At 41.5% G+C, this 23179-nt stretch overlaps 1 protein-coding gene across 2 annotated transcripts in view; it reads right to left on the reverse strand.

Moving 5' to 3' along the window:
- The window catches only part of LOC119916317 (ankyrin repeat and fibronectin type-III domain-containing protein 1), a 138264-nt gene that overhangs the window by 50065 nt on the left and 65020 nt on the right, over window positions 1-23179 (reverse strand). For both annotated transcript variants that reach the window (XM_038736293.1, XM_038736292.1), the window contains exon 5: window positions 1782-1822. In XM_038736293.1, coding sequence (XP_038592221.1) covers window positions 1782-1822 — 41 coding nt within the window. The remainder of the gene's footprint in view (window positions 1-1781; window positions 1823-23179) is intronic.

Below are 23179 nucleotides of genomic sequence, written 5' to 3' on the forward strand. Positions count from 1 at the left end.
ATTGTGCACATCTTATGACAAAAAAGTATATATTACATCTATGATGGAGCAAATGTTACATTTTGAAAGACAGTTCAGCCTCAGACGCACAGCATACAGAAACCACAGACATGCAATGGCCAATCACTGTGATTTCCACTATTGGGGAACATTTTCAGTCAACAAGTGAAATCTTCTTTGATTTAGTCAGGATGGCAAAGGCCTGTTGCTATAAAACCATGTGAGCATAGATTTTCAAATCTTTTTCAAAATAGTTCAAATGCACAGCTGAAAGCTGATTTTTCAGGAGAACACATGATCACACTTGACACTACTGTCTGAGACAGCTTGAATATACTTTGTAAAAAACAAGGTTGCACTCATTGAAGCTTCAATTCAAAGCTTTCAAAGGAAGATAGCATGCAGTCCTCTAATGAGTTAATTGGTTAATTGGTCCAAAGTGAGGCATCCTCAAAATGTCTTGGACTGGGATAAAGAGATAAACATTGAATAACCACCTCCATCATTTCAAGCATCCATTCATACAGAGAAACTCTAAGAGCACAGACCATGCTGTCTGTACTGCTGCTAGGACAAAAGAGACAGGAGAGAGACATGTTGGGAACACAATGGGTGTCCATGCCTTTGGTTGCTTGGCAACTAAAATATACAGCTAATTTAGTTTGAGTTAAATTTCCACCCAACTTGTCTTTCACTATGCGCCCATTGTCAATTGGCAGTGATTTGCAGTGCACCTCAAATGTTGGCATAGTTTCTAGGTTTTCACACAGCAGTCTCAGATGTGCAAAAAGACATGCTTTCCATTAAAATGTGTATTTTTTGTCCTATTATTGGCCCCAGTGTAGTTGGGTTATTAGCAGAGCTAATGGTTACTGAGTGACTGAGAGAATTTCTTCACAATAGTGTTTTGTTTGTTCAGATCAGAGTTTGCATTAATATCAAATAGCAGTAATGGGCTCATTTAATGGTCACAGATGAGAAAATAGAGAGGCTTCTCACTATAAAACTGGAGAAATAAAGGTTTATCTCAAATAAATTACTTATCCTCTCCTGCTGTTATATTGATTTAGCCATTTTCATCTGGCAGTTTATTTTGTTGATACCAGTTAAGATACTGACTCACTGGTTAACAGTGTTGTCTCGCAGCAAAAAAGGCCTTGGTGTGAATCACAACCTAGAAGATGTAATTGTCAAGATATCACTTGACAGAGGCATGCTCACTTGGTGAAAAACACAACACAACTCCTCTTGGTTTTCTTTTTATCGAGTAATATTTCATCTTTTCAAAATACTGATTTTCTGTTTACACATTTTGGGGATCATTGAAAGCAAGTACAAAACCTGTAAATGCTTTTGTCCCATGTGACAAGTCCTATTCTGATTGATCCAAATAATGCCATGCTGAAAAACTGGAATGACAGACTTAACATGTTTTTCCGAACACACACTCACTGTAATTCACTGGTATCTGTACATGGATGAATCAGGTACATTTCTTTAGAGTAAGCCAATTAATGCGTTCTATTTTCATAGCTACACATGTGTCTTACATGACTCAAGTTAAATATCAGGATGCAAACAATATGCACTGTTAATGTTATTTAAAGCAACAAAGAATTTAGCTTTTGTTTCTGCCTTGATCTCCATTGGCATTCTCTTGGAATCATTGATTTTTAATCATGTGCCTAAAGAAAATAGGAGGGGAAATCAAATATAGACAAATAACAGGAATTCAAGGATGGATGGAAGGATGTACAGGCAGTTGAATAGATGGAACTTACTTTTTATGCTGATTCTCCTTTCGATCAGCCGAGCCAAGACTCTGGAAACAACAGAAGAATAACAGACATTACAATGACTATCTAAGACAGCCATATTGTGGTTCTCAAACTTTAAGTACTCACTTATAAAGAACACTCCCCTACATGCTATAAAACCATAGGATAAGTCAGAGGGCATATTTAGTATGTGTACATACAGTATATAGAGCGATTGTGTTTTATTACATTCATGTAGGCTTGGCTGTTCTGCAGACTCAGAAAAAAATAGCCGAATGTTATTAGTAGTAGTATAGTGCAGGCAGAAAATTATGTGTAAGCCTGTGACATAAAAAACATTAAGTTCTGCATAAAACGTATTGCCCCAAGTATGTTTACAGTATGTCTCAACGCTTCCACTAATGTGGACATTTACCTTCAAGGCAACACCAGTCAAATGATCCATGCCACGCTGTAAGAGCCTATTACATAGGTAATGACCTCGTCTCTAGTGGAAAATAATTAGTTCCCTGGCTACAATTACAAACACTTATCCAGTGATTTACTTGATTTACATGCATTTATCAAAATGTGGTGTCTGTGTATGAGAGTGCATGTGTATGTATGTCTAGGGGAAAAAAGTGAGTATGAGAGGAGGCAAGAAGAGAGAGTGAGAGACAAGTCATTTCCCTGATGATGAAGTCAACTAAGTTCTAAAACGCCAAGTGCTGCCAGCTCTGCTCAACAGGGGATGTTTGAATACATCCCTCCAGCAGAGCCGCCTTATTAGGCATGCATGCACAGCACACACATTGACACACCTATACCCAAAAGGTGCAGACACACAGACAGCATCCCCTTGCCGTCCGCATATTCTGGAAGTGTATAGCTCTCAGTGGTGACACATGCTGAGACAGACAGAAGCGCACACAGCGCAAGACTGGCCTTAGGCAGGCGACATTTTTGGAGTGAAATTCTGTTGCTGTTTTGCATTTTCACCCGAGGCAAGGAGGCTAATTCAGGCTCCTTATAATCGAGCCCTTCCCACCCCCTGCCACGCTCCATCAGCTGTAGCACCTTGGAGACTCAATAGAGCATCTGGACCACTTAGTGAGTGGGCCAGGCCAATACTGTCAGTCATTTAACAACATAATGTGCTTGTAACTCAGTGTAACCCACTGCACTTAATAGTAAATCTAATGAAATCTGATGTAGATATTCTCTGTTCCATAATCAAGGGTGAGTGCTTGTGTAGAGGCAGTGACTGGTTGGCTCATTTCCCTTAACAATGAAATTTACTCCCCCAATTTATGTTCATACTAAAACAGCACTGGTGAATAATATGTAAGAGGTGCAAAAAGCAAAGTAAATACAATATAATACAAAATATTGCAATGGTTTCAAGGCTCACATAAACCTTAATAATAGAATAAAAGAATATATTCACTCTAAAAACAAGTCTGTGAGATAGTGGTACAGGCATGGATGTATTCAGAGAACTTGTTACCATATTTCAATATGGTGCTCCATTCATTCCAAGGAAAGTTACTTATCAGGTGTCCACACCAAATAATGTTTTTCAGGCTTCTGCATTCTGGCAATTCAATGTCTCCCGCACAAACAGCAGAATACAACGTTATAAGCGACCAGTCTGAGGTGTAAAGTTGTGTGTGTCTGTGTGCAGCCTGGTGTTATTTGCACATGATTTAATTAAGGTAAACATGGTGGTCGGCCGTGCATAATGGTGTGGTGCTCTGGCGTGGCAGTTCTTAAATCGGAGGCTACAGATATCAATATATCAGTCCTGCTGCCTTCAGATGGCTGCAGGGATTTAAGAGAAGCTTTTCATACAGCTTAAAACAGCTGTTGACAACAGATGTTGTAAGACTCACTCATCGTTTTTGATCTATGCAGACTGATTTTCACCATCGTCCTTGATTTATCACATTAAAGGTTATTTTTTGATGCCGATTTAAAAACATGTACTGGTTGGAGAACATTTAAAGAAGCTGTATGCGACATTCACTGCCACTTAATGTTGCAATAGAACAACAGCATCTCAGACCAAAACAAATGAGGGCTACAGCCCAACCATTGAGAGCATACAGGCTATTGAGAAAAACTGTAATTTTACCTTGCAGATCAGCGAAAAACAAACTTCATTCAAACTGGACAGAAACATCTTAGTCTTTCCACTTTTCCAAGAATCTCCCAATCTGGTTTAGTCAAAATAAACCCTTAATTCATCTAAATATTCTGGCTTCAAAGACTGGCTACTACTTGGGAGCAAACTCTTCCACTAAAAGTGCAACATGACAGCATATCGGAAAGGATACCTATAGAGATAGACCTTTTTGTTAAACAGTAAGTTTACAGTAACTTTTTGTTTAATAAGAAACAGACATTTTATTACTCTTGCTCGCCACAGTTGAAAAAAACTCAGTTGAAAATAATTAACTTTGCAGATCATCTGTAAACACACTTCATTCAGACTGGACAGAAACAAAATAAGACTCACCAAACCCATCCTTGTTAGTCTTTCCACTGTTCCACCAATCACCAACTCTGGTTCGGTCAGAATAAATCCTTAATTCACGGTGTAAGATGAGAAAAGAAACCACAGTTTCACAGGGAGGGACTCACATGCACTAACATGCACGCACAGCCGGACCGGCAACCAAAACAAAGAACGGAGAAGCTCTGATGACGACACCACAGGGAGAGTGTGATGTCATTCTCTGCTCAGGACGCTGTTACTTCACTATATCGTTACATAGCAAGTAGTTGTTTGCTACTATATAAATGTTCAGAATCTCATATATAGAACATTTAATTAAAATTGTTTATTTACGTTTTAAGCGTTGTTATTGCTTTCGTGTTTCTATTCTCAGCACAACCTCACTTACTTTGTGCTGCCTGACTAGCATGAACCTCCCACCTGACTGCGCCTCTCCTCCCACCTGTGCACCATACGCCATAAGTTGTGGATGCGCCGATTGTCACCTTGTGCTGGTCTTTGTGCTACCACGAAAATGGGGCCTAATGTCTCCAATTTTATCTTTATAACACTGGAGCCATTAATGGACTAATCTACTCCTGTTCGATGACTCTGGTGCAACCTCTTTTCTATGACTCTCCATCAAAGTGTTTTGAGAACTGTCAGTGTATGCTTAAAAAAGAATTGAGGACATCAGAGGGAACTGTAGTTTGGAGTGAGTGTGTGTGCGCTTTTATGTGAGCAGCGCAATGACATATTGACCAGCAGGTGACTGCTCTAGTCTAGCGGTTGGGGAGTGTGTGTCTGTGCATGTGCTTTTATGTGTGCAGTACAGTGACATTTTGACCAGCGATTGACTTCTCCGTGGGTGTAAAGTCTGCACACGAGTTTCACCCTCCTGGTGGGGACAGGATAGGCCATACAGATTGACTGACCTTTCACCTCCCAGCTCCCCCACAGTGCCGTCAGGTAGTGCCACTTCCCATGGGGATGAGAGCAGGTTGATGTTCTTCATTTGAAAGACAGGTCTGAGGGGGCTTTCAGGCTGAATTAAACACCGCATCAGAGCTCAGATAACAAGGCTGCGATTGAATTTGTAATTTGTCTAAATTGTCTACTTTACAGGAACACCATTACTACAACAGATAGATTTTTGTCCATTCTGAGGTAGCGGAAACAAATAGTGAACACAATGCTGACATACTGACAGTTCAAAGCCATGACAAATTTGTCCTCGTTCAACTCTTCATATCATTACGTACAGTAAACAGTATATTTATAGTTCATAGTGCACTTTTTTATGTGCATAAAATGAACCGATATAATTTGATATTATCATCAATGACTTTTGAGCAATCACAGCCTCCCTCCCTCTTGTCATATAAAATGCACAACTTCTCAATTTCCAAAATCACAATATCATCATTCAGGAAATGTAATGACTGATTCCTGGGGGCTGACTAGGATCTATTTTTTTAGTTTATGACCACTTGAAACACTAAACAAACAAGCATACAAGCATTTCCCCATGTGACAGCGTGTCATGCACAATATCTTCTGTCAGACAGAAATGTACAGTATGTGAAGTCAATATTCATTTAAAATGCTGTTTCCATGTGGATTTCATTGTAGTTCAATCTGCCTACTTGGCAAAGGTGTGATCATTTATCAAATTAATGGCATTGAATGATAATTTGCTTATACTGTATGTACACCAGCTTCTCACAAACTTGGTTTACAGTGGTCATTCAACTCGCCATCTTCACTCTCTCACCTCTGCCCATCTGTAACGTTACTCACAGAAAGCATCACTAACAATCATACAAATTTAAGAGAAAATTTCCACTCAGGACTAACAGTTCATGCACAATCTCAACTCATACAAACACTTCCTCTCTCCGTCACTGCTCCGTCCTTAAATCCACCTGAACAAAAAAAATTTCCATAGACAATGGTAGCAAGAGGCATCATACCTGACAACTGCTATTAGCACCATAGTCAATTATCTTATGATAGCTGGGAAGGTATAGGCGACAAATTAGCTGGCTTTACCCACCAAGTATAATACTCTACTGTAATATTAATAATAATTACAGTCCTCAAATCATATATTGAATTCCAGTTTTTACCCACAGGCTTAGGTTTGCGTCTTCCTGTGTGTGTGTGTGTGTGTGTATAGAATCAGGTGTGTGTGAACGCATACTTTTACAACAGGTGCAAAAAAAACTTCCCTCACAGCTGTGAAATCACAGTGATAATACATGCTGTATTGTTGCCAAATCCCTCAAAAGCGTAATCCCTTTAACATGGTTTTCTTCAAAAACCGACTCACGAGCAAACAAAAATACACAAGCAGTGACACAGGCAAACACAAAAACCCCATCGTATTTGCGGAATACCTTCACTTTGCATCCATTGATTCCAGCAGACACACGTCTGTCGAGTCAAACCAAGTGAACCCAGCCGCAGAATGTTACTCCAGTGTCCCTGTCTTCTTTTTCTCTCCTGTTCTTAATACCCAAAGTCCTCAGTGTGGTGACCCTGTGGTGGCTCTAATTGCTGTTCACCTGTCCAACTTCAACTCTTAAGCTCCGTTTTCCTTCCTCCCTGTCAAAGTCTCTCTATCTTCCTCTCTTTCCGTCTAAAGCAGTTGGTCACACGTTTGTGAAGCTTATTCCAATGGTGGCTGCTACCGCCACTGACTTGTTGTACTTTAATTGTGGTTGCTAGGCGATAAGCTTCTCCAATTCTGCACACAGTGAGAAGGGTAGAAGGAGGGGGGGAGAAAGCGAGAGAGTATGGGGGGGGGGTAAGGAGGAAATGTTCATTATAGTCACAGTAGCTTGAAGAGAATGATCGGAGGGGAGGAGGGAACAGTTTACAGGAGGGGAAGACATTGTGCAGTTAAGAGACATGGATGAATGGAGACGAGGGAACCTAACATAGCAGGTGAATATCCTTGTTTCTACTCTGGAACCACCTTGTGCAACTGCACTTAAGCCTGAGCCACAGCACAATTGGAGGATTTGCAGTAATACTTTTAATGGACAAGCAATTAGAGGACATTTACACAAAGCCCTGTCACATTTTCTGCATCAAATACTTCTTGAAAATCCTTTGTTTGGGTTAGTATTGGCTTTCTGCTCATTAAATGCAGAAATAAACTGAGACTACATCATTGTTTTTCAATTATGTTCGTAAGGAAAACTCAGATCTAGAGTCAGCAGTAAATAAACAATTAGCTAATTATCTATTTGAGCACTTTGCCACAACTCATTTGTGCTAATTCTTAATAATAATTATTAACTTTAATGTACACAGATGTCTAAAGCTGCTAAAACTTGCTTTTTTTTGTGTATATTGTGTTTACTTCCAATGGAATCCCACGCCATTGTTGCAAGTTGTCAGAATGATGAAAGCTTTATATGGTGTTCATATATAGTGAGCCAGAACAAAATTTGCCACAATGTGTAAGTTAGACAGGAATAGCAGCTAGTCATCAACATACAGTGGTTGGTGATAACAATGAATTTTTAAACAAAATTAACTAATACGTCATTGTTTAAATATAGTGATGCTTCTCTCAAAATTACTTCTACTACACTGTAATGCTTAACAACAAAGAAACAGTGCCAGAGTGGATGAGTTCAGTCACTTCTACATGTCAATGATCAGGCAAATTTATATTTGATAAAAACATAATTATCTTTTTCCACAACAAAAAAGATTAGCACCACTGAGGCATGGGCAAATGACTGCTCCTATTACTGTTTACACATGAAGCTGACTCACATGGGACCTACTGACCTGAAGACAAGTCCTTTACATAAGATGTGGGCATGAGACTTTAATAAGGCACGGCAACCCATAAATTGGAATCTTCATCATAATCCACACATCTACTGTGTGTCATTGCTCAAACATTTTCATCGTTTAATCGTCTAGTGAGAGTTTATTTAATATAAGCTTTAAATAATCTTTCTAGGTCATTCAAACTGAAAGAGGGACTTACATGGTAGATGGTGGTACAATATTTACATCTAATTATGTAAAGCATTTACCTTCAGCACATAAGCTGCCTGTGAGCCACTTGTTGATGCAACTTCTAGCAGTTGTGAAGAGGTACTCAGAGTTTGCAAGTGAATCTCATACTTTCAGTTCATGTGGTGACAAGGAATTGTACAAACAAAATTGTAGTTAATTCAATAAAGTAATAGTTTCACTTTATTTTATGCCAGGTGCTGAAATAAAACACAGGTTTTTGGGTCAGCACTGGAATATTTTTACCAGTGGCTCACTCACTGCACATGCTGTACTTTTTTGAGTCTTGTGTCAGGCAATGACCTCGAAGTGCATAAACTAAGTGGGCTGCTGGACATGAGTTCTTGACCCACAGGTTGAGTATCGGTTTAAAAGAACTATTAGACAGATGAAAACCAGCGCGTAGACAGCAGGAGAGCACTGGTTATGACAGGCAAATTATGCTTCCTGTTACAGTAACAGCCCACCCGCTCAGACTGCTAGCTCTGGAGAATGTCAATATAAATCAGTTTAGCAATGAAGTCTACATTGTGCTTAGTGCCTTTTGACCTTTATTGTGGTTAACTGCTGTGGGTGAGTCTCTGTGTGTATGTATGTATGAGAGTCCGTATGTGTTTGTATGGTGTTGGCATGGTATATTATGACTCAGTGTGTGTTTTTAGTGTCTGGCTGTGGGCACACACAAATCTCTGCCACCTCATTGTCCAGTGAGCGAGCACTGTGCAGCCTGAGTGGTATAGGGAGCATTACTCATAGCTGGTGGAAATGTCAAACACGCTGGTATTGCTCTGAAAGGATACACAGGAAAGACTGTCATACTTTCTTTTTTTATCCTCCCATTCCTACTTGTGTCAATCCATCCCTCCATCCAACCTTGCTTTCGGCAACTGTAAAATCCACCTGCCAGTTTCTAGGGCTGAGACTAGAGGAGGTGCAGGCGCCCAGCATGCAGCACTGAGAAGTCACAACAGTTGTCCAAATATCTGTCAGTCAGGAGAAGCTTTTCTAATTATAACTCACACACAATTACGCACCCATCCAAGCACATCCACACATATGTTTAGCAACTTCCTTGAAGGGCTATCTATCGGTTCCTAGTGGCCTTTCAATGTATCCTTCCTATACAGGCTCCTGGGAGGAGAGTGTGACAGCTGGCTTTAGAATACCACTATGCACTGCTAAGCCTCCCCACAACAACAATGTACAAAATACTACTGCTAAAAATATTCAAATGCAATTAATACAGTATAAAATCAATAAACTACTGTTTTTGTTAACTGTGAGTGTTCAGAGTGAAAATTATACAGTAAATTTCTGTGATAGAAAAATGTTCCACTGACTTGCTAGACAAATACATTTTGTTGTAGCTGTTCTTTTTGCTGTGTGCATTTTTACTGCTTCATCAGTTGACAGATATGTTTAGACTGAGGGCAACATTCTGCATGCCTTGGTAACAAAGCACAAACCAATTATAAACAACAGTTCATAGCAGTCAACTGGGGGCATCCTACGCATCTGGGTTGGAAGAAAGAAAAACAAAGGTGAGAAGGTGAAAAAGAGGGAGCAATAAAAAGAAAATGAAAGAATGGGAGAGAGACGACAAAGATTGTAAAAGAAAGCCAAATAAATTTAAATTATGTATGCATGTGGAGCCAAGTTCTTGGCGTGATTATACAGAAACTTCTTGTTATCCTAAAAGATGACAAAAATTGGAAAAATGTTGTCAAAAATCATCACAAGGTGTGTCTGGGTTTATATAATGGTTTCACAAGCCAAAGAGTGCAAATAATTTACCAGGCAATTTTTGTAACAGAAGACAAACAGTAATAAGCTCCATAAATATAGAACAAAAACGAATGCAAGGGTGATGTGGAGGAACAGTGTGTTATTTCTTTCTTTCTTTCTTTCTTTCTTGTCCTAATCAATTTTCCACTGGGGTGTTAAACAGAATTAATAGGGCTCTTAAAAACTCAGACACTTCTGAGGCAAAGAGAAAAGAGGGAAAGAAAACAGATGACAAAGGAGAGCCGAAAGACAGATACATTACATAAATAGGAAAACAAATGGACAGAAAGACTGGATGGCTAACATGAAGACAGATGTTAGGCAAGTACACCTGTACATTTACATGTGGGCAGATGTATGCAAAGAGTGAAAACTACAAGATGACTGAGAGAGGACATTTTAGTTGGCATCACACATGCATGTGCTGTGCTTTTTGATTTCACTGACCAATCAAAACGTGTCAACAACACCGGGTGATGAGAGAGTGACAGGGCGGGTCTTCTCTCGCTCTGTCTAACTGTCTACAGTTTTACAATGTCATTATTTGTACAGGACTCCCCCTCCCAAGTCTTGTGGTCTGGGGACCAAAGGGACCAAAACATGGTTCATAAATCAACATAGCAGAGAGAGACTTTGGATATTTACCCATAAATCACTGCGGCGGAGCCACCTACAATCAGACTAATAGGGCTGGAAGACGTGCTGTCATCTAAGCCATGATGTCACCAAGCCTGAGCCTGTGGGTGTTGATGTTGGTGGTGGGTCTCTGGTTCTGTGTGTGTATGGGGGATGCCTGCACACTCTAGCTATGGGCATATGTGTGTGTGTGCAGGGGGGTGTCTGGCTATGTGGTGGTAGGTCTACGGCTCTGCTTGTCTAAGTGTCTGTGGTGAGTGTGTGTGTGTGTGTGTGTGTGTGTGTGTGTGTGTGTGTGTGTGTGTGTGTGTGTGTGGTGTATGTGGGAGGCGGGATGTCTGTTTATATGGGTTTGCGTGTACTGGGGTGGCCAATGATGGTGTGTGTATTTGTCTGTCAGTATATACTTTCATCATGTCTCTGCATTTATGTACATGTTACATTGGTCTATACTCACTCACATATTAGACACATACACTGACATACAGATGTATACGCACACACATTGGTCTCGTGGTTAGTGCTGGCTTACAATGGGTGTGGGATTCCATACAGAAAATCTAAATAAGTTGAGCGGTTAGCACGGGTCTGCCACGTTTCCACACAATGGCGCTCATTGACATAAATAACTGGGGACTTTGTGAAATGGGACACCCATTAACTTCTCCTCCACAGATAATTGCCCATTAGATCTTGGAAGAGGACTGGATTGAGAAATAACTCAACTCTGACACTAAATGCAACTTGTAATAATAAAAAAGTCACATTGTGAAAGGGGCCTGGAATCCGTTAAGATGGGTTGGCTTTTCGTGCTATCATCCAGCCAAGCACTTGGATTATCAACAAAGAAAACTGTGGCTTGTTGTAGGAGCTCTGCAGTCTTTGCTTTTCTCAAACTGCGCTTTGAACATGGAAAAGATGATGACAACAAGGAGAAAAAGAAGACAAAGAAGAGAACTGCAAATTAGAAAATAAGACTAAAGAAAATGAAAAATGTTGCAGAACAAACAGAAGCATAATAGTTAAAAAAGTGGATTGGTTAAGGAATCAAAGAAAATTAAGACTTAAAAATACAAGTTCCAAGCAAGTAAATGTGGGTAATGATGATGACGCCTGCAATGCACTCATGACGCACAAAATTTACTTATAGACACCGGTAACAACACCCTTCACCTTTGATGAATCAGAACACACTGGATTTGTTGTCAGCCCCGCAGATTCTCTGTAAATTGATGTGCCCATGTCAGCACTTCACTTCCACTTACCGTCACCCACCTCACTCTGTGCGCATGTTCCCCTTTGTCTGTGTCACAGCAGCATGAGGAAATGACAAATGATCCAGACTAATATGACTCATTCATAAAATCAAATGCCTCCTGCCTACAGTGTGTCTTTCAGAACGTACCACACACAGTACTATAAACACTCACAGCAACAGGGTGAGTCAAGTTTTATGTAAAATATGATGACGATAAAGATCAGCATATGACTATACAGATCAGTTCTGGGGTTTTAAGAATAAATCTACAGGCAGTGACACATCAGTGAGGAGGCAGACCTTGCCTGCACGCATTTTCTGTCAAATTCTACATGATCCCAATGAGAATATAGCTGAAAGTCAAGATTTGGTGGTCAGTGATGTCTGCCTTTGTCATGCTTTCATGCGTTCAAAATCCTCCCATTTACCCAGTAACACACACATGCTGTTTTGTTGCTCACAGATTATCAGACATATAGTACATATGCATGCACACATGTACACACACATATTCTCTCCACCTACACATGCCTTTCCCTCATTAGTTTTAAATGGCCCATCCAGACGTTACCGTGGCCCCTGCTTTTAATCATTGAAGAGAGCTCAGCTCAGCGCTGGCTTTGTCCTCTTTGATGTCCCTAGTCAGTCCGCCAGCCAACCAGCAAGCCAATGTCTTTCCTCCCTTCCCTTTTTGCTACTGCAAACAGCTACCCATTCTGCCACACTTTGCAAAGCTCTTTTCAGATTGACTCATACATCTATCAAAATACTGTAAGTGTTCAGATCTCTGCTTAATTGCTGGGAGTTAAGTGCATTGAAGGAAAGGACAGCAACAGTCACATAAAATGATGTGTGGCTAACAACAGTGAGAGACCAGAAACAAGACTGTAACAGTGTGTGCAACTACAATACTGGTATATAAGAGAGGCTTCACTAACATGCAGGTGTAATAGAAAATGTGTAGACCGTAGCCCAACTTAAGTTGCCAAAGTATGAATTATGATTCAAATTAAGCCATGGTGCTTTTTTCTAGTACTGTCTAATGTTAATGTGTTGATGCAGAGGGACAGCCCAATAGCAAGGATGTACTGCATGAGTTAGAGAGTAATAAAAGAAATCTCCCATCGGCTTCTCATTTACCAACGCTGGCCTCTCATTTAAGATGACTGGCTTTTCAGTTGCTAGATAAGTTGCCTCTCAGCAGTCTTATTTTTAGAACTTCTATTATGCAATAATATTATTAAACTATACGCATTGACTGAGACTCAGAATCAGTACAGTTATCATCCAACACAGTGGTTCTCAAACTTTTTCTGTCACGCCCCTCTTCAGAAGCCAAAAGAAGTTCATACCGCCGCACTCCAGCAAAAGTGGATTTCATTTTGATCAATTTCTAATAATACAGGCGAGTGAAATAAACAAAGTTCAGGTTAGCAAAATAGCCGTGCTAGCATCAAAGGACCTTATGTTTGTTCATGTCACCACAAGAATCATATTCATGCAACTTTAGGAACGCTCAACATCCACGACCCCCCTGAAGTGGCTCTACGCCAGCCCCCAGGGGGGCCAATCTAACAACAGGAGATATCATAGAAGAGAGATTAAGAGGTCAAATATTTATCGCTCTGGGATTTTCTGAACCAGTCATGCTATTTATAGCTATTAAACTGTGTTGGAATTATACAATTAACCAGACAGATAGAATTGTATGATGGTCTGTTTGAAATATTTAAAATACTGTTCTTTCTTTTGATAACTACCAGCACATTTTTGGGAGGTACAAGGCCTAGTGATTTTTCAGTGATATCATGGTCATAGAACCAATTCCAAAAAGCCTTTCTATCGAGATAGCTACGGGATGGGAATGGCATCCTGGTAACCATCTCACTGGCGCAAAAGGTTCATAGAAATCTACTTGGGATTTAGTTTCCTCTAGATGCTGAGAGTATTGTACTTGAACATGCAACCTGCCATCATAAGCTTTGATTTCAGCAGGCTATCTCAGATATGAGCTTCTTCTATGAAACTATGGAGGTATCTAACAGGTGCGCCAGCCATGGCTTGCAAAAATGTGCTGCTATTCTTGAATACGTGTGTTTGAGGTTCACTGCAACCGCAAAAAGGCCATTTTCTCTGCTATGACTGACAACAACAAACTCATATCACTCATATTTTATCAGAATCAGTGTTTCTGATAAAATATGGCAATGTTGTTGTACTGTATAGCACTTGTATAAGCTTCCATAAAATAAATATCAGTCTATATAATGTCCTTGTGAGTATGGCAAAACCACCAGTGAGGGGGAGTTTGTGTGTGTGTGTGTGTGTGCTCTCTACATAATAGCAGAGTGTTGGGCCATTTGTCCAACGATTAAAAAGAAATGTTAAGAAGAAAAATAAGCCTTTGATATGAATGACATCATCACAGCCTGCCTGTTTTGGATTTCTGACTGGGGGCCTAAACACACACTGTTAGCAAGGCTAGCACTTCATTGCGGTGGATATCTGGACTCATGCCTCTATTCATTACCTCGTAATAAAGAGGAACAACTGGAGACTAATGGGAAATTACAGTCAAAATGGTCTGAAAATAAGTAACAATTCATTTCAATTTAGCTTCATGTCATCACCACATTTACTTCATTCCTCAAGTTCACATAGAAAGAGAAAATATTATTTCTAAAACACCTTCATAATGTTTGACCTGTCTTTTCAAATCAGGTGTTTCAAAGTATATGGTGGAGGGGCAGGGTTAAAACAGCAGGTACATTGGTATATTCACCGTGATACTACTGGGTGGTACTGTGTTGTACCAGAGAGAGTGTGTGTGCTCTCCTGATCCCAAAGTGATTTATTTCATTTTAATACAGCATGTTTGCTTTGGAGCATGATATGTATTTGGTCATGAGACATTAATAGAGTAGAAAACATGTTGAAAAATGAGCTCACTGACGTGTGTGTTTGAGTACTGTATGTGCTCGAGTATGTGTGCCTGTGTGTGTGTGTACTGCAAGAGTCTTGAGGCCCATGCTGTCACTCAGCCCAGCTCACAGGGTGGTCCAAACACTGGGCCCTCTTTACTCGGTGACACACACACACACACACACGCACGCACGCACACATGCACGCACGCACGCAAACAAACAAACACTCACTGGTGTACATGTAATGACATACATAACAAAGTATACATAAATATATGGCCATATATATGACCATAATGAAGCAATCAAACAACCTCAGCGCTTCCCCTCTTCCTGTCCCAAACCGTACACCTAAATATACTGCCACAGACTCCATTACATAGCAACAAAAATGGAGTCCAGAGGAAAGGAACAGTGCTACAGAGCAACCCTTTCATGCTGCACGTTTGGTGTAGCAAAAGGTTTCACTGGAAGCATGCTGAGTTTGATAGCAGGTGGTATTAGCCAGTAAGTGACAGTGTCATTTGGCAGTTTTTTGCTAAGTGTACAAAGGGGAAGTTTGCTGGGCTGTCCTGCCAGAATTTCATTATGTTAATTTAAAATCCACACCAACACTGCCCCTTAAAAGTAGCATGGCCTCTAGATAAAGCTTCTTAATGTTAAAGGAAACGTCTAAGTTCTCAAAACCTTGGTCCCCAACTTTCCAAAACCCACTTAACACTTACGCTAAGGTTGTTTTAGTTTGTCAGTAAATTGGATCAGAGTGACATTGATTTTGGCCTGCCTATGCTAAGCTGGGCAAGCAATAAAGCTGCAGCCCCTGCAGCCAGATATTTAACATTTGATTATCCAGCAATTTGATTGGTGTAAAGTCTGAATATCAAAGATGACAGCATTTCTTTTGTAAAAAGCAAACAGCCATGTCAGCTTAAAATCTAAATATTGACCTCATTTAGCCCCACAACTCACCAGTACAAAGACACACAGCACTGTGATTTCCCTAACAGGAGAGAATCAGTGCACATACACAAAAATAATCAGAAGGGAAGGGACGAAGAAAAAGGGTCTATTTGAGCATGTGTGTATAATTGCAGCAAAGGAACATGGAACATGGAAGTTGTACCAAAGGAATGTGACAAAAGTTGATGGTGTGGTGTTTGTTGACATGTCAAGAACTGAACCTTTCTGTAAGCCATTCCCACTCAGAAAAAAACGAATAGATTACAGTATATACTTTGTAGCAACAAAGAGATAGTTTAAAAGAAGTTCAGACATAAGAAAAGTATGTTCCTTTCATGAGTACCAGACCATGGCTTGATTTTCCATATCTGTTCCTCCAAAAGACAACAAGCCACGAAGTGAGCTCACAAGTGATTTATTTGGGCTATTAGCACTGATGTATCTGGATTAGCTCCACTTTCGTCTTCCAGGTGAGGGGGAAATGAGTCGTTAATATTTGTGCTACGCTACAGTTCTCAGCTTGCACAGCAGGAAGCACAAGGCTCCGTCCCCTTCCCGCTATTAGACAGTCACTGAACAAATACAGCAAATGAGCCCCGCTTCCCCCACGAAATGCTAATAAGCCATAATTGCCTGTAATCTGAATACATTTGTCCTAAGCTGCTGCTTTTGTGTGCAATCATGTTAGAGCTTGAGGACTAAAATGCGAAGGTAAGAAAGGTGTATGACTCTCTGGGAGCCAACAGGGGACTGATTTTGCCTTAGCTCAGGAATAGCATATGTTAGAATACACAAAACAGTCACAATGTACATAGAATTTCAGCATACGTTTATGTTGCTGAATTAGATTCTCATGAGCATTAGTGGGCTCCTGTCACATTTGAGAAAGTGTTTTAGACCACTGCTACTTCAATTCAATTCTAGTGCAATGATAAGCCTCAATACGCATGGGCGTTCTAGATAATCTGAGACTGAAGGTGGCTGTTGGTTAAGAGCAGAGCCACTGGCAGTGACGTGATAGGATCAGGATCATCATGTAATCCTCTTAATATTACCCATGACAACTTCCTGCTTTTTTACTGGCATTTATTTCTGTTTGTTTTGCATGTTTTGCTGAGCGTGTTCCCCTCACCGGCATGTAAGTCTGGAAGTTGGCCTTCTTTCTGTCACTGTTTTTCAGTTCTCTTCTCTTTTATTTCCTCAGGGTACCCATTTCTTTCTATGTAGAGTTGGAGGCGCCATTGTGTGCTTGCGGCTTGTTTACGAGGAACACTGATTCACCCAGTGAGGTTTGGCTTGCTCGTACAGCGAGGGGGAGAAATATGAATGAATTTGCAACACCCCGACCCTCCACTTCCACCCTCTATTCCCAAATGCTCCCATCATCCTCTCTACATGCTCATCAGCAACCTCCAGTCACGCTTTTCCATTGGTGTGTGTGTGTGTCAGTGAGAGGGTATTTGTGTAAAGCCAGAGGGCGGCCAACACTAGCCAGAGGCTCATTTTTGTGGCCGGGCCAGTGTGTATCCCGACGGCTTGCAGGCGTCTCGGGGGCCAGCTCCTCCTTCCAGCTCCATTCCCTCACCCTAGGGCCTCTCCAGATAATCTTTGCAACCAGCCATTGCTTAGTCATTTCAAGATCCTCCAGGACAAAAAAACATCGGTTAGTTTCAAGCATTTATTAAAAATGACAGGCTGTGTTTGTGAGACCTGTCGGGGAGAGGAAGATCGGGGGGTGGGGGGGAGGTGGGGGTGAATATGTATCCAAAACTGGAAAGAACATTAAGAGTGGGTTTCATGGCTGGGTTGGTGATGGGAAGTCTTGGACTAACTTGTAATGGTATCTCTCCAAAAATGTCAAGATTAAAAATGCCTGCCTGCCTTCCTCCCTGGCTGCTGATGGCCATGTTCTCTATCTCTTGTGAGCAAAGCCTGTGGTTGCCATAGGGACCCGCAATATTGCCTATTCTGGTACATTGGTTTATTATTAAAAGAGTAAACTAGGTGGAATTCTCAAAGTCCAACATGCTGAACTGAGGACAGAAATCTATATTTATCAGGGAAGAAAACATTTAAAACTATGGGGCACACGTTGAAATATTGGAAATACAGAAACTGTATTGGTTATTAATATCCATGTGTCATTAGGAACGGCAGGCAGGAGTTGAATTGTTTTGTGTCATTAATGAGCTCCTGAATTGGAGAGTCTTTTTGATAGCCTCTTTCAGGCATGAGGAGCTGAGCTCCAGCTTTTGGCACACCTCAATAGGTCTCATGGCAAACATATAAAACGGCACATGGTTTTCAGAAAGTTCACAAGTTCAGGACATCAGTGAAGGAAGGGGGTGGTATTTGATTTCTAGCTGACACAAGAGGAAAAAGTTGGGGGCTGATGAGAGAGAGCAAGAGGGAGAGAGAGACAGGACATGGAGACAGCAGCATCCTCTGCTTCACACTTCATCTTTCCCACGGTATTTGGTTTGTTTACAAGCAGGAGTCAGTGACAGGTTCATTCCTTGTATCCTGGCTCCAACAAGCGCCTGGTAGGAGGCAGCCAGGCTGGACTCTGAGGTCTTCCTGCCGCTCAATGCCCCACACAGGCCAGCATGACCAACAGCCTGGGATTTCCATGTCATAACACCCCTCCCCAACCCCCCATTGACGCCAAGGCTTTCGGCTTCCTCTTTGCTGTCTCATTCTCCAGCCCCCCCTTCCTTTCCCTTTTTGCTATGTCTTCATCTCTCCAGGGGGCTACAGTATCCGTGAAACAGTGTGACCCACACTGGAGGAGACGGGACTCTCCAACTCTCCGTTTCGTCTAATCGTTTCTCCAGTTTGTGCTGTTTTGGTGTCGGTGTCCGGATGCTGATACCCAAGACAGCAAACCTGACCCCTGCTGACTCCACACTGCCTCACACTCCCCAGAAACATACCCCCACCTCACAGTCAGCCTCAAATCCCATCAACCCTCTCCCTCCCAAGCCTGGTGTCCCCCACCCCATTCCCTTCACAACCTTTTTTGCCACCTGCAGGCCTCTAATTTACAGTGTTTGTGCGTACTGAGATATCCGTGAACGGCTGGCTATTCTGGGCATGTGGAACATCAATGCCGGGTCGAATCCATGCACCCTACTACCATACCACACTCACCATCCTCTGCAGAAGCATTCATACAGGCTGGCTCAGGTGTCTTGCCCAGTAGCAGCCACAGAGTCTGGAGAACATTTTGCTTTGTCACAAAAGGCTAGAGAAGTGATACCAGGAGCTTTGGGAGTACTAGTGGTAAGAAAGGGTGACCCAGGCGTGGCCTAGATTGATATGTTTCAGGGAAGCAAGAAAGCATCTTATTCCAAATTAATTTCCAGAAAGTACACCAAACGATCACGATCCCTCTTAATCTCAAAAGAGAAAATGTTCAGTTATAGCTGTTCATTTAAATACAAAGCATATGAGTGTTTTTCATGATCGTAAGTATGTGAGACTGCACGAGTGATTTAGACTGTGTCAGTATTGCTACCCTGCAAAAAGCAGAGACTGAGAGCAAAACAAAGAAGCAAGAGAAAGAGATAGTAACAGGCTGATTCTGTGTTCCCCATAACATGCCTTTCCATCCCAGGCATTTGAAAGAAGAAATACCACAGCCTCTGCAGCGCTACAGCTCTTGTAAATAATCCGAGTCTGGGCGCCACCTCAGAATCCCCAGCCTGGTCCCTGGCCTGGTGGATGCCATGTCAGTTCAGGGAGGGGGGGTTAAGAGAGGAAAGAGTGAGGCGAGGAAAGGGAGGAGAGAAGAGGGGAGGAGGGAAAGGGGCATCCAAGCCTGCTCTTGCATCATCACTTGCAGAGTATGCACTTACTGCTTAGTGCCAGGGTGAGTGGGGTACATGCGTAAAGGTCGAGGTAAAGAGGAATTGAATAAGTACTTCTCTCTTTTTTTTTCTGTCCCACCACCACACATCAGCTCTTGCAGAGTGAATTAACATAGTTCCCAACTGTACAATATATCTTGATCTTGTTTATTTCCCATGCAGCTCTTTGGACATACATGTTTGTTGAGTCCGTGTTTCACAGCATGTTGTTGAAGTGGCGTGCATGTGGGCAAATTCCTGTCTACTGCATGCGTTTTTTTGCATGGTAAAGATACAAATGTTTCAATGCAAGAAATTTCACTTCACTTAATGTGTTCTCTCATTTTAATGTTTGGAGCAAATGAAAGAATTGCAAGACGTTGACTGTAATAGCTGGGAGTTTTTCCCATTACATGAGATGCAACCGCTTTCATTTATTCATGTCTGGTCCATGACTTCCAAAACAAGGAATGTTTATGGGCGAGACAAAGGTCTAGCCGACTATGACTATGGAAAACAGGTCCTGGCTTAAACAGGCTTGGCACAATGGAAAGAAATAGAGAGAGAGAGAGAGAGAGAGAGATACATACTACTATACTACTGTATAGTACAAAAACAAAACTCCTGCTCTTAGACTTCAATTTAAAAGTGTACAGAACACTTGACCTTAGTGACACAAGCTCTTGTTCTGTGATGGGAACACAATGTGGAACTCTGTGACAGGACACACACACACAAACACACACACACGCACACACACACACACACACACACACCTACATGTCCTCATCAAATGCAGCTTTTGGAATGAGACTGCAATGACAACTGTGCATAAGTGCTCTGCATTCCACAGGGCATGCAGCAGCAATCAAAAAGGCCAGACAAATACAGTACATAATACAGGGGGGCTAAATGAGCACCAGGCTGCAAAGGCAGGGGAAGCTAAACTTGACCTGCCCCTTGGCCCCAACACGAACACAGCTCCCAGGCCTCCCGATTTCCACCACGTGTGCAGGGGCCAAATCTCTTCTCTTCTCAAATTCCCCAAAACTGATAAACTGCGTAGTATGTAACATGTACTTGCATCCGTTTCTACTATGTATTTATAGCAGCATTGCAAAGATGTCAGCCCTTATAATCTGTTGACTGTAATAACGGCCAAATAGGTGAATTTCATGGACAGGAAAGCAAAACAGATGTGGATAAATATAGTTGCTTATCTAATTTCTTTAAAATAAAGTTAAAAAAACATGTCTCGGAAGGAAATTATGAAAAAAACTGGCCTCAGTAACTTTAGGCCCATATAAAGGTCAATTGAGCAAGTCGTTTGGGTGCATCTCTTGAGATACATTTATAATAGTACCTAATTATTTTCCCAAATGAATTTACAGACATCACATTAAATACATACATACAAACTTTTTAAGCTCATAGTCAAGCTAGGAATTGGAGTTTGGGTTGCAGGGTGGTAGTGAGAAGGAAAACTGGTAGAAGTGGTAACTCAGGTACATTGTTTGGTCCTATTTGGAAACGGAGTAAATTACACAGCATAGCTACTCTGCAAAAATGATGTATATTGAGATATCTTATCTTAATAGCATATGTGCAAAAATGTGCATGTTTAATAAAAAGCTGAAAATGTCACATCATAATAGATAAATTGCAACTTCCTCTCTGTTTAATGTCTCGCTGGCTTGACATCGAAGCCACAGAGGAAACCAAAAGGTTTCTTGCACACAGATAGCTGGAAATGAGAATTTGCTATAGGCAGCTGGCCCCAATAACTCAGGGCCCTAACATCCAGGTCTCCTGCTTGGCTCATGGGCAGGATAGCAGGTGAAAGACCCAGATGGTTGGCACTGCCACTGTCACCTGCACTGCATCCAGCTTCTCAAATTCCATATTGGGCAAGAGGTAGACACACCAACAATTATCCATTCATACAGGCATGGTACTGGCACTTCTTTGGCAGCACAGACATGAATGGATAGAGAAAACTGAAGAGAGTTCCGTCTTATGGCAGCTACCAAGGATAAGTAGGTTAATTTGATGAATGTAATCAGCTTAGATTATCTCTTTTTACATATCCAGGAATTCCTGTTAACTGTAAAATTCTCAGGCCCTCCTTATTACATGAGTGAAAGCTGGTGAGTGGTTTACTTGTATGTGATTGGATGCTGAATTTTAAAGTGTGCATTATTTGATTGTTTGCTTTTAATTTGTGTGCCATTACAATACAGCAGTCAGTAGCTGTGGCAAGCTGTGCCTGGTCACAGCAGTTTGTCAGCCTCTAGTGGTTACCTGTAGAACTCTCAGCTCTCTACAACAGTAACATCCAAAAGCATACCATTTCTACTGGTGGAGCTGCAACACTACTACTGACACAATTGACATCTTTCAGCTGAATAGAACTGCATCGGAAATGGGTAGTCAATGACAAGGAGGCAAAGCCGAGTGATTCTGAATGCTTTAATTCAAGCTCTGCAGCCCAGAAGGCTTTCTATTAAGCTAATTATTTAACACAGTTGTTTAACTCATTTAAGTGCATTTCAAGTGTAAGTCAATAACAATGTGGTACCTGATAACCAGGACAGGGAACTCAGGGCCTTTCTTTCTTCCCAGCTACTTCTACAAGTGAAAATGTGTCATTGATTAACTCAATGCTCACCGAGGTACATGAAACTTGAGTCATGCATGATGAAAGGCTGAAACGGAGAGATGCTGTTGCCTTTCACATTGTTTCATACATCAACTTCCATTCATTAAGCCATTCATCTTTCACACTCATCCCTCCTTCTGTTTCATACTTCTGTGTCACTGTCCCCAGTGGGTTTGTGTCTCAAAGTCCCATCTGTCAGCACCATCCAGGGGGGTAACAGAGCGGATGAGGCCCAGGGGAAAGACATCAAACGTGGGATGCTGGCCTTGGTTCTTCCCCATCCCATCTCTATTTGAGTTGCTGGCCCCTCCCTCTGTCTGCGCATGATTCGGAGGTGGCTGTCAGAGAAAAAAGGCCCTACACCAATGACAAATGACAGTCTCAGAATAAACACACAAGTTTGGGGGTTGGGGGGAGAGAAAGAGCTGAATCACTCTTTCATCATCCATCAGCCTCTGTTGGTCTTCTCATTAACCTCTGGTCTCCGCCCCTCACTCTCTTCTGGTGCCTGTCACTCACTTTCTTTCTTTTCACTCATTCTCCCAGTTCTCCCAGTAAAGATATGAAGTCATTTGTCCTTTTGCAATAAGATTAATGGAAGTCTGTTTTTCCCAGTTCACTTTTTACTTTAATCACAAACTTTTAAGGTCACTGGATGCTTGATCACACACTTGTGAGACTAAGGTAAAAAAAAATGTGTCTTGTGGCTCTCCTGAGCTGCAAGTTAAACTGCATGCATGTTAATGCTGGAGACATGGATACCACCAGCAGTGCAAATTGCGAGTGCATACCTAAAGTACGCCGACTCATTCTC

This window comes from Micropterus salmoides, unplaced genomic scaffold (assembly GCF_014851395.1).
Source record: "Micropterus salmoides isolate LMB-PRFRI ecotype aquatic unplaced genomic scaffold, ASM1485139v1 Ms_hic_scaffold_21, whole genome shotgun sequence".
Classification (NCBI taxonomy): Eukaryota; Metazoa; Chordata; class Actinopteri; order Centrarchiformes; family Centrarchidae; genus Micropterus; species Micropterus salmoides.